The sequence below is a fragment of the Primulina eburnea genome, chromosome 1 (genome assembly GCF_022965805.1).
Source record: "Primulina eburnea isolate SZY01 chromosome 1, ASM2296580v1, whole genome shotgun sequence".
In the NCBI taxonomy this organism is placed as follows: domain Eukaryota; kingdom Viridiplantae; phylum Streptophyta; class Magnoliopsida; order Lamiales; family Gesneriaceae; genus Primulina; species Primulina eburnea.
This window is the reverse complement of record NC_133101.1, coordinates 60346276-60358837: the sequence shown is the minus strand read 5'-3', so window position 1 is coordinate 60358837 and position 12562 is coordinate 60346276. Positions and strand designations below refer to the sequence as shown.

The window sequence follows — 12562 nt, the reverse complement described above, 5'->3', positions numbered from 1 at the left end:
AGTGACCCAGAGGTTGGACCGCGCGGCACTATCCACTTGGCGCCTCTAGACTGAGCATTTTGAGATCCTTTGTGATTCCTGTTTCTTGACTACCCTGGTATCATATCATAGCATGTGCATTTCATATAGGTTTGTATACTCATACTTTTGTACTGGGCGTTCTTATCGCTCACGTCCTTGGTTTTGTTTATCTTGGACACCCCATTTCCACGGGGCAGGCCTCAGGTTGGATGGCTCAGGAGGAGCAGGAGGAGGACGTTGAGTAGCTGGTTGGTTTAGTTTTCAGTGTTTTCCATTTGATTCGATATGGTTGTACTGGATATTTCATTTTGAGTTAGTCTAAACTTCGATTTCGATTGGGTTGTATAACTATTGTTGTTGGCCATATTTCCGCTGTTATCTCTGATTATAATTAATTAGGTTAATTGCATGCTTAGTTTTTGATTAGTAGGTGATTCTGGAACGGGTCACTACAGATTATGAATTCGTGAGGTATATATATAATTTAATAATAAATTGTTGTGTCTTTGCGGAACAAAATATTGAAATGATTACGGTGTGACTGAATTTTGTAAACAGTGGATTAACTGACCTTTAAACCATACCAGGAAACATCATCTACTATAGAGAGTAATCAGTAATACACTCTGTAATGACCTGGTACAGGTCTGGCCATGTGGATATCCATACAGCTCAAACTATTTTCATTTTTAGTTGACACCGGGCATCCGTGTAATCTACAAATTGTCTTTGTATGGATGTTGGTAAAATCGTAATTGACCTGTAGGGGATGGAGTTTTTCCATCACCTTGGTGCTAGATTTAGACGACCGGTGACTCGGGTTAAAGATAGGTGTGGTGTGGAGACCACCATAGCAGAACTTCATGCCGATATGCAGTGGTGGTTGAGCAATCACCGTGTTATGGCATGAATATATGGTAGAAGGTAAAACGAAGTTTCACCAATATCGATATCCAAATAATCTATTACGCAATGGCACATGCCAGTTGCTTGCCATTGGTTGATGTTGGAGGGATTGGGAAAGCCTTGGACAATGGATGTTCCGACAAGGCTGGTGTATCTTGGGTGAATCATACGACACTGGAGATGGAGAACTTCCTCTAAAGGTAGCAAATAGAGGCAGAGGATCGACTTAGCTTGCCAGTTTCATGAATAGTATTTGGATTCAAAATCGATGTTTATATTTCGAGATAAATTAAATTTCACTAGAATTCTCAGTATTGTTGTTTTGTAAAACTCCATTTTGTCCAAAGTTATCGAACTGTCACCATTTATTACCATTAAATGGTTACGAGATATCGTTATGTAGTAAATGTTTGCAACGATGATCAGTTATCTATTTATTATCTGTAAGAAAAAACAAACGGGAGCATTAATAAATGATGCCTAGATGGTTTCATATTTGAGTAATTAATAAGAGCTTTTTAAAATCAAATTCAAATATTTGTTCCATAGCAAATCGTTCTCATATTTGGAAATTTTTTTATAAAATTTGACCAGAACAATACCTAGAAGTTAGGGTTCAATCTTTTCTTTGTCTCTGTCATCATGTCTTCGAGCCTTGTCATACAAAAATTATTCAATCTAATTTATCATATCAACGTAGTTTGTAGGTTATTGTTTTGACTTTTTGAGTTTACCCATAACGTACCAAAGGTAGCTATAGCGAGAATGACAGTTTGCAGAATACTGTGTTGATCATTTAGGTTTATTCACGGTCTATCAAAAATAGCGATGGCGGGTTTCAAAGTTTTAAAATAAACAATTTGACGAAAGAATACAAAATTCAAATCCCAAATCCGCATATTTAGAAATGATACTTTCTTTAGAAAGGTAATTTAATTACGAAAATGGAAAACCATTCACATATCTAATTTTGGGTTTGATTCATTAAGTTGTATTTGGTGACGTGACATTTAATACATAAACATTTTTTGATGTCACATCATCATTTTTTATGTTATGTCCATATTTTTCATTACAAAGTCAACAATTGAACTTAAATAAACAAAAATTAAAGCTTATCAGACCAAACTTTGAAAATTTAATTGATTAAAACTCAAAATTGAATTAAAAAAGAAAACCATTTTTCCTTAAAAGAATTAGTTATCTTTGTGACTTGTGTACTTGCACAATTAAAGTTGAATATTCGTAAAACAAATTATATGTAAAATATAAAAATTCCGTCGCTGTTGACTACTAAATTGGGGGTTCACACTTAACATGATGAGTGAGTCTCATGTGAGACCGTCTCACGGATTATAATCTGTGAGACGGGTCAACTCTATCCATATTCACAATAAAAAGTAATACACTTAGCATAAAAAGTAATACTTTTGCATGGGTGACCCAAATAAGATATCCGTCTCACAAATACGACCCGTGAAACCGCCTCACAGTTTTTGTCGGATTATTTCATCCTACCCCTGCAGGCAGTGCCTGCAGGAGTACATCCAAGGGCCAGAATTTTTTCTGGCCCAATTTTATTTTTTTTTAACTTTTTTTTTTCCCCATGAGGAGGAATCTCAACCACTCATATAGAGTGTGGGCACTGCCCACACACCCATAATCGAACTAACCGTTTTTGTCTAACATGATTGGCATGCGCACCCCACAAAACAAGACTATAGCAGCCGCCCCTTGGCAAAGTCAATTAAATACTGCTGCACTACTACTTTTTGTTACCATATGCTTAGACAATAATTTTGGACAATTTATCTGCAAGACTTTTAATCCTACGTACTGACACATCATTAGTCTCCACGCACAGTTGATGAATTCGAAACAGATCTCCGATCTTGGCATTCACATGTGCGTATGATATCATTTCATCAAAGATCAGAATACGAGATACAACAACGAGACTAGGCCTCATTTGACATTGTGGACTGAGTATGGAAAGAAAAGACCACCAAACAAACTCTATTTGCGACAAAAAAAGATCAAATGGTGGTTCATTGTTTGGCAGACAAAAAAAATATGAAATCAGTCAGAAGGATTCTTCCTTTTGGCCCCATCAACAAGCCATAATAGAGACATGTAGAGCAGCTAACCGTAGAAGTCCTTAAATCACTAAACATTTGGGTCCATTAAAGGCACACGATCTTCCCTTTCGATCTTCAGTTCTCTCAGTTGCCAAGTCTATTGATTATATTATGTCATGCACAATTACTTGCACTAATTGTCGTACTAGGAGAGCCATATTTGGATTCTTCTCGTCTTGCATTATGTATTCGAAGGGTACTGTACGTGTTAGACTGAGAAATATTGGTATAGCTCCATTTTTCATAACAGATATTCTAATATTGAATAACAAAATATTCAACATTATGAGATAACCTCAACTTTATGACAACAAAATATTTTCATTGTTGACACTCTATTTTCATTTATATTGGGGAATACTCAGTTGTAAGCTTTTTTTAATACACCATTTACTATCGTTAAACTAGATAACACAAGGTAAGGGACTCACTACCGAGTAGCACTTGCATTATTGTTGCTGACGCTCACCAAAGTTGACACAATTTCAGAAAATTGTGGACGTTTGGAGGGGGAGTTGTTCCAGCATTTTATCATCAGCAATTTTAGAATCTGTGGGCATCCCTCGGGAATTTCAGGCCGAAGCCCACAAGCAGCTATCCCAACCGCAGCTTGCACTGGTGAATAAGCAGAATAAGCAATCTCACCAGTCACCATCTCCCATATTACCATCCCAAAACTGTAAGCGTTGCTCATCCTCGTCTCTACAACATTCTCCGGATCACCTGAAATGACCTATAATTTCGAAAGAATAACTTACATCAATCTAGTAACTTAACCAAATGAACAAGTATTTTACACAGAGCACTTCAAATAATGAAATTTTTATCTAATTTGAGCAAATTGTAGAAATAATTTAGCCTCAACAAAGAGATAAAGCATCCAAGAAAACGTATAAACAAATAGTCCAAAAACGAAAAATCGAATTAAAAGAAAAACACACCTCAGGAGCCAGCCAACGATATCCATCAGTTTCATACTCCATGGCCTCACCACCACTCTTGCAAGTAGCAACTATTCCCATATCTCCAACACAAGCATTCCCATGTTTATCTACTAAGATCCTTTGAGTATTCAAGTCTTTATAAGCAATACCATGATCATTCATGAACTTAACTCCTTCAGCTGCATCTATCAAAATCCTTAGGATTTCTTTAATATGAAGTTTCTTGTTCTTCATAATCAAGTCTTGGACGGATCCTCCTTCCATCAACTTTGTCACGACACATAATCCGTGATTCTCATCGATAAAAATGCCATTGAATTGCAAGATGTTCTTATGTCCACATGACATCAATTCCAACAAATCTCTCCTTAGCTCGAACTCATAGGCATGTCCTTTGTCACACCCTTTGATCTTTTCAATTCCAACTTTTTTACCCTTAAACGTCCCCTTAAAAGTACTTGGTCCAATCTGATCTGTTATATCAACAGAATCATAATTCAACAACCATTTCCCCACCCCTTCTTTACCAGAAGTTACGGTTTGCCATTCATCAACAGAAACTACAATCGAATCATCTGGAAGAGGGAGTTTCAAATGAACTTTTGAGCCCAAACTTTCTCCTCCATTTCTATGATTTTGATCACCATTACAATCTTCTTCAATGTCTCCAAGATCCCTTCCCTTAGTACTCTCCTCTTGGCATCCGCAAAGTCCAAAGGGTAGCTTAATTGGATTGTGTTTTGGCCTCTTTAAGGCTAATTTAAGAGCGTTATCAATCCGGGATTTGAATAATTTTTCCTGCCCAGTTTGAATCAACAGCAAAACTATTCCCAGAGTAAAATTCTTCTTCTCAAAGATTTGTAACTTCTTACAGCAAATCGAAGAACTATCGAGGGCCCCTGACATGGTTGGCCATGAAATTGAAGAGTTACATGCAAATGTAAGCTTAAATACAGAGCCATTCACTTCATCATCAGACATTTCTTGAATCATAATAGCCGGATGATCCTCCACCGATGCTTGCTCCATCAACTTAATGTGCAAGAACACATCTTTCATTTCAAATCCCGCTTGTGCATAGCTATCAATATCAATCGGAAATGATTAATTGAGTGCCCAAGAAACATAAACGGGAGATAATTGAAAGAATGCTTTCACCTCAGGGGTAAAGAATCATAATGTTTGCGCAGATTAGAGACCAATTTCTCTGGAAGTTGACTGCCGGGGTACAGCTGCGTCAAGCTCCGTACAACACTCCCCCAAACGTGTCTCCGGCAGCCCGAAGTCCCGGTTGCCTGCATCTCACCGGCCGAATCGAGATTTAACGAGTTCTTAAGCGAAGCAATGGCATCCGACACATTGCGGCTCAGCCGCTGGAAGCGCTTCTGCAATGCTGACTCTCGAAGATTGGCGGCGGAGGCGGAGGAGTTGGCAGCGGCGGGTGGCGGGTTCTCCGGCAGACACTCGGATCTGTCCTGGGTTCGCATAAGCACCTGCTCCACCATGTCCTCGTCGGTACTGGTTCTGCTGGACCAGCATTCCAAAGCCGCAGCCATAGCCAAGAATATTGGCTCAGCACAAGAATTAGCTTTCGGAGATGCACTGATAAATATTTCTAATATCTGAAATCGTTACTTTTTTCCCATCAGACACGAGAAGGAGTGGCCTTTTCAATTTCCATCAATATAATCAAACTCACACAGATAAAATAACCTGTAGAAAGTGAAACCAGTAGAATAACGAGTGAAGCATGGTAAAAGAACACGGAGGAGGAATAGGGTGTTCCATGGACTACTGCACTATGACATGGATGAGACCTGATCGCGGCGTTGTTGGCCCTTGATGGCGGCGGCACGGCCGACGTGGTTTCTTATGCTTGAGCCAAATTGCCTATTTCCCCCCATTAAAAAATTACTAAAGATAATCATTACATGGACAACTTTATTTAGTGCATATAATAATTAACCACTAAAAATCATTAGTTATATAATTTTATCATCTTATATCATCAATTTAATTATTTATCACAACAACTCTCAAGACTGTTTCACAAATTAATTTTATGAGACCAATGATATATTTTTTATATTATATATGAATCAAATCAATATATCTTACGAATATAAATTAATCAAACAAAACACTTATTTTTTATTTATTGATTTTTTTTTGAAAAAATATTGAAATATAATCGGATGTACGTGTATCGAAATACAACCAAATCTAACATTAAATTAATTTCGAATTTGAGAAGAACAAAATATTGCTTCTAAATTACTAAAAATGCTCAAGATAGATAATTCAAGTGGCATAGATTACAACATGTATTTTGCATTGAGTAGGTCTCTTGAGACGGTCTCACGAATCTTTATCTGTGAGACGTGTCAATCAAACCGATATTCATAATAAAAGTTAATACTTTTAGCATAAAAAGTAATATTTTTTCATGGATGACCCAAATAATAGACCCGTCTCACAAAAATAATCCGTGAGACCGTCTCACACAAGTTTTTACCTTTTGCATTTACATAGTCTAAATACAAAATTTCATGTTACTTTTAAATAACATCTCAATTCGACGGATATTCAATCTTGGACATACAAAATTTCCATGTTACTTTTAAGACAAAATCTTGTGTGAGACGGTCTCACGGGTCGTATTTTGTGAGACGGATCTTTTATTTGGGTCATCCATGAAAAAGTATTACTATTCGACCGATATTCAATCTTGGACATAAAAAATATGAAACTCATCATATTTATCGAAAAATATTCAATATTGGATACATTCTATATCCCATGGATATTTTCTCATAAGTGGCAAAAACTCATCATAAATAAAGAATCGTAAGACCGTATAATAAGAGACCTACTCCTCGTAATTATATCTATGCTTGTCATTTTTTTTTTTTACTTTGACCTAAAACCCTAATTAATGTTTTAATCGATAAATACAAGATACTCGATTTTTTTTAGATAATTTTTATGAATTGTTATTGCGGATGGATTGCTTAAAAAAATTTAATACAAATTAATGATAGAGCATCTCCAATCGAGCGTTATAGAATATTTTTTCACATATTTTTTTGCAACCCAAATTTTGAGATTTTATTGAGAAAATATAATCCTTTAAAATTGGGACAACTCTTATTATTCAGTTTTTAGTATGATACTTGCATTTGAACGTAACCCAATATGGAAATTTATAATTTTGCTAATATTTCAACGAAAACATTTTAAAAATAGAAACTCAAGACGATCTTCAAAATATGGCTAAATAAAATGACAAAATCCTTAATTTTGGGTATTTTAATTTGTAAGTTGCATATTTCAAATTTTAGGTTATTATTATTATTATTATTCTTTTTTAAAATATCAGTGCGTTCCTAATTAATAATTATACGGCAATTTAACATTATTTTAGATTGACAGCCACACGAACTAATATCTTACTGATAAATTCGTTGATGTTGAAAACAAGAGTCGTAAATATTGAAAATTAGTATGTAATGATGTATTTATTTTTGGATTATTTCTAAAGAAATTTTATAAACAGTTCTCTCAATTTGTGAAGAAAAACATAATTGAGTAGACAAAAGTTTATAAAAGTGTGTAATTTAATATATTTTGTGAGTTTGAAATTTTTAGTTTTTATCGTACAGTTGAAAATTTTGTCCAAATTAATTGTTGTCTTTTTTTGTCAAAAAGTAGTTTGTATTTTAATAAAAAAACTATAATTTATGATAACGATTCAACTTAAATATTTTGAACATTAGGAAGGCTTGGTCCAAATAATTATCACTCCCCATGTTAATAGTCCCTAATTAAAGAGCTTGGAGTCGGTAGATAAAAGCAAACAGGAAGGAAAAAATGTGGGGGAGAGATGCTAAACAACAAGCATGATGGTAGCCGATGGACTGCAACTCTTTCACAATGGAAACAATTAAAACCACAAAATCAAGCATTAATTTAATTGCATTTCCTTCACAAATGATAAATAGTTGTACATGAAATAAATGGAGACATTCACTGCCTCTTTCACCAAAAAAAAAAAAGAAAAAAAAAAGAAAGAAGAAGGTCAAACAGTAACTGAATAAATTGTAGATTCCTGCGTGAAACTAAATAAACAATCTTGGTTTTGTGTTATATCTCTAACAAGGAGGAAGATCAGGTGGAGGTGGCTCGATGGACTGCAACTCTCCATGTCCATTCTCTACCAAGAAAGCCATAGACAACCCCCAAGCTAGATGTGAATCTATGTGGCAATGCATCAACCAAACTCCTGAACAAACCAACAAAGTCAATCAAGTAAATCGTCCAAACCATGTCTGATATATGATGAGACTTAAATGAGTAGCACTTACCTGGATTGTCGGCCACAAAACGGATAACGGCCCAGCCTCCAACGGGCACGTTGATTGTGTTCCGCAACGGAGGATCGACGAGGTTGAATCCAGCCGTGTCTCTTCTGGGATTGAAGTTCCCGAATCCTTGTGCCATGACGTAGAAATGGTATCCATGAAGATGAATGGGATGGTCTTCTGTCGATACAATGGCCGTGTCTTGTAAGACAATCTGCACATTTGATCCGAACTTCAGCCTGTATAACTTGGTCCCGAATCTGGGCTGCCACAACGCACGGCTCACATTTCCAGTGTAATCAAACCTGACAGGGGGAACCGGTGGGAAGTCTGTAGTGTAAATTCCAGGTATGTTTTGGTAGTAAGCTTGTAATAAGGAGGTTCTTCGAGGAAGAAGGAATGATACGTTGTTCATGCTAGCCGCGAAGCGCGTGTTATTAGGGCCCTGGCATCTTGGTCCAGGAAAGCAGTTCACAAGCCCCAAGCCAACGGTAAAGAAGAGATTCTCATCTATTCGAGTAGGGACGACTTTCCCTTTTTTCAAGGCTAGGTTCCGTATCCGGCTCGTGTATGCTGTCACGGTTGCTGTGTCGTTGTAGGCAGGGATTATAGGCATTAATGGCTTTGAGGCTGCTACTCCCTTGGAAGTGCAAGAAGCGGACTCGTACTCCAGGATCGCAGTGGCAGTAGTGTTGTCGAATGGAGCGTTTTGGGCGGAGTGGTACGGACTCGCGGTCATGTAATAATGGCCTGATGGTTGGTTTGCAGTTAGAAGGACATTGGTCGTTTGGCCCGGCCCGAGCATGAGGACTCGGGTCGTGAATTGCTTGTTGTAGGCAGCATCGTTCCCGACTACAGTTAGCATGTGGTTGGCTATTGTGAAGAAGAGTTCTTGATTGAGTGCAGCATTGATGATCCTTAAAAGAACGGTCTCCCCGGACTTCACATGGAACTTTTTTGTTCCTTTGACAAGAAAAGACAAAATTAAACAGTCAATCAGAATCAGCCATTTGTCGTTCAAACGTGTAAAAAACAGAAAATCGAGCCAGTTGCCTTTGCGTATCAATATCTAACCTTGGCTGGAACATTTGTATAGATCTCCAGGTTGGCCGTTGATAGTATATGCGTTGGACACATTAGGTGCAGCTCCAGTAAACTGTGCCTGTCGAAGGACGCTAATGATATCTCTGTTCCACCATTCCCCTGTCGAACGGAATAAGAATCCGAGTCAAGTTACACAGATGTATATCCTAAGAGTTAATATGTACAGATATGATTGATCATTGAAGAACTTTCTGATTTTATACGTACCAAGGAGTAAAGTGATGTCCTGTTTTGGTTCTGAAAAAGGATAAGGAACTCCCAATTTGGGGTGAATAATGAGTGCTCCATAAACTGTAGCTCTTAGCCATTTGCTATGAGCATGCCACCACAGTGTGCCATCCTGGTTCTCGATAGTGAACCTGTATGTATAGCTTGCACCAGGCTGAATCGGGCACTGGGTCACATATTCCGGGCCATCAGCCCATGGGGTTCGCATCTGTCGAATACCGTGCCTGTCAGGTAGATTTTGTTAGTGCAGTGGCATCACTATTTTTAAATTCAAGCTTTTTTAGAAAGAATTTTCTTGTGTACCAATGGAGAGAAACATTGTAACGTGCACTATTTATGACTTTAATGACGAGTGTGTCGCCGTCACGAACTACTAATTTCGGGCCTGGAAACTGTCCATTTACTGTGATTATGCTGTGAGTTCTGCACAGCCTCTTCACTGGAATTGCCTGGACCTGTCAATACATATGATATACCAAATCATCACTCCACATTCTAAATACTGCAACTAGGTAACTAAAAGCTAGCTAGGTAGTGAATCCAAAAGCTTCCTAGAAATAAAGACCTAATGCAGTTTTTGGATTAACGAAATATATCCATTTATTTTTTTGACAAAAACTACTATATGTAAATTGTGAGAAGTTTTTTTCCTATAAAACGAGGGCCGATTATCTACTCGCGCCTAGAGACATACAACAAATTGATGGTAATGAGTCTCCGCGTTAGCTGATGAGAAAGCTGAGAAGACAGCAAGAAGAATGAGAATAGAGATACTAATGTTGCATTGAGTGAAGAGCTCCATGTTTCTCGTTCTCTATTTTCTTGGATGACACTAATTACTGATGGATTTGCCTTATATAACGAATGGACTTCAGTTAGTGCAGTGCAAAATTGGTTGTTTTCTGGGACGTTGGTTTGGTCAACAAAGACAACAGAATTGTCTAAAGTTAAACTAATACAGTCACAAATGGTGATTTGGTGCACCCACTAGCTTGATTTGTCAAGGTAAAATCGAGGGCAGGTTAATAATAATCGGACACATGAAACAGTCGAAGAAAGTTTGAAGAAAGTTTGTGGGTCTGATTCTGAACAAATTTGGTGATACAGTCACATTATATATTGAATGAAGGTATATCATCGGAGAGTCATATAACAGACAATATATATATGCATGTAATGGAACCATGCACTAGTGTCCTAAGAGGAAATGTGTATTAAGTAATCTACCCTAACTAATTTATTCATGCTCGTTATTATTTTTTTAAAAAGTCGTTAATGGGATCCCAACTTTGAGGTTTATGAACTGAAATTCTCATTAACAATAAAGTTTACTACAACCTGCTGCAAAAACAATGGAACATAATCCATATAGTCAAAATCAGCATTCAAGATATGCTAGCAAATGCATGCACCACAGTAAAGCAGCCCTGGTGATATTGGAAAAAACATGCACGATCTATAAGAGACAATAGATGCATAATTAGATTTTCATATAAATCAATTTTTTATATGTATGTACACTGTTTTATCAATTCCTTGTAACACCTTGAATTTATATTATACTGGTATTTTCTACGTGTTATGTACGTAATGTTATCTTATGTAGTAAATTATTAAAATTATTAAATATTGGTGTTTGGAGATTTGTTAAAACTATTTGGTATAATATAATGAATATATTTAAATTTTAAATCTTATTGTATAAAATAATTTATTTATAATTTGAGATAACATTTAAATGAGGATAACAATCTTGTCTTCTGTCGTTGAATTGACTTCTTTATATTAATTGGGTAGAATTTTTACTAATAAAAAATATATTTTAAAATATATATATTATTTTGTCCATCAAAATTTAAACAATAAATAAATATTTTTTTAAAAGTCAAATTTTTTAAAATTTATTAGATGAATAAATTTTGATTAAAAATTTTAATTATTTTTTGGAACATGTTGAAAAATATTTATATTGAAATTCTAATTAAGATATAATAATAATAATACTAATAATAATAATAATAGAAATTTAAGGACAATCAATATACCAAAATTTATGATGACACTCTTTTAAAAGTTAAAAAAAAGTAGTATTATATATTTTATTTAATATGAAAGAGACCCCACTGATAAACTATTATGTACAAATTAGCCCCCAGGGGCATAGGCCGTATGGTAAGGGTCTGAAGTGAAGGACTGTTATTCCATGTTGGCAAGGGTTCGAGTCTCGGCTCCCCTTTTATAGTGAATTGCTTCGGCCAACATCTCCTCTGAGTACCTGCTGCCGGTACATAACCCTGATTTACCTTCCTTCACGCCGGAGCTTGGGACGGCTCTGTGTGGGGCCCTCGAGGGTGGGGTTTATCCTTTTTTTATTATATACAAATTAAACAAAACTCAAAATCATAACCAAAATTATAAAATGATATAATCAGTGTAGACACATGAATGTAGCATTCCAAAAGACATCAAATTCAATTTTGATTTTTTTTAAAAAAATAAAAGATTTCACATTTAATTATGTATTTATTTCTTACTTGTTTTCAAATATTTAATGTGACAAGTTAATACCTTAATATTAATAAATATTTTCTTTTATAGCAATTCTTTTTGAGAATTTTCCGAATGTTTTTATATAATATATATATAGATATATAGATGAATATTAATTAAAAAAATATTAATTAAAAAAAAAAGGAAAATCGAATCATAACACAACCAGCGCCTTAGACGACAGATCCAATCAAGGCTCAGATTCACTTTTTTATTATGGCCCAGCTCGGGGACAAGTAACAAGCTTGCTGTTCCATTAACAGAGCATTCTGTTGATTCATAGCATGAAGAAGGCATTTTCACTGATACA

The 12562-nt window shown here is 35.9% G+C and overlaps 2 protein-coding genes across 2 annotated transcripts; both read right to left on the bottom strand.

Annotated features, from left to right (window-relative positions):
- Window positions 1–3302: 3302 nt before the first annotated feature.
- LOC140836256 (uncharacterized) lies at window positions 3303–5850 on the bottom strand. The gene is made up of 3 exons (XM_073201643.1): window positions 5168–5850; window positions 4007–5090; window positions 3303–3798 (listed from the first exon to the last, which is right to left on the bottom strand). The coding sequence occupies exons 1-3, from the start codon at window positions 5563–5565 to the stop codon at window positions 3496–3498; spliced, it is 1785 nt and encodes a 594-aa protein (XP_073057744.1). The 5' UTR covers window positions 5566–5850; the 3' UTR covers window positions 3303–3495.
- Window positions 5851–7956: 2106 nt separating this feature from the next.
- Window positions 7957–10524, bottom strand: LOC140836249 (laccase-3). Its single transcript, XM_073201630.1, has 6 exons — window positions 10397–10524; window positions 10006–10157; window positions 9682–9926; window positions 9445–9573; window positions 8374–9333; window positions 7957–8291 (listed from the first exon to the last, which is right to left on the bottom strand). The coding sequence occupies exons 1-6, from the start codon at window positions 10502–10504 to the stop codon at window positions 8161–8163; spliced, it is 1725 nt and encodes a 574-aa protein (XP_073057731.1). The 5' UTR covers window positions 10505–10524; the 3' UTR covers window positions 7957–8160.
- Between the last annotated feature and the right edge of the window lie 2038 nt (window positions 10525–12562).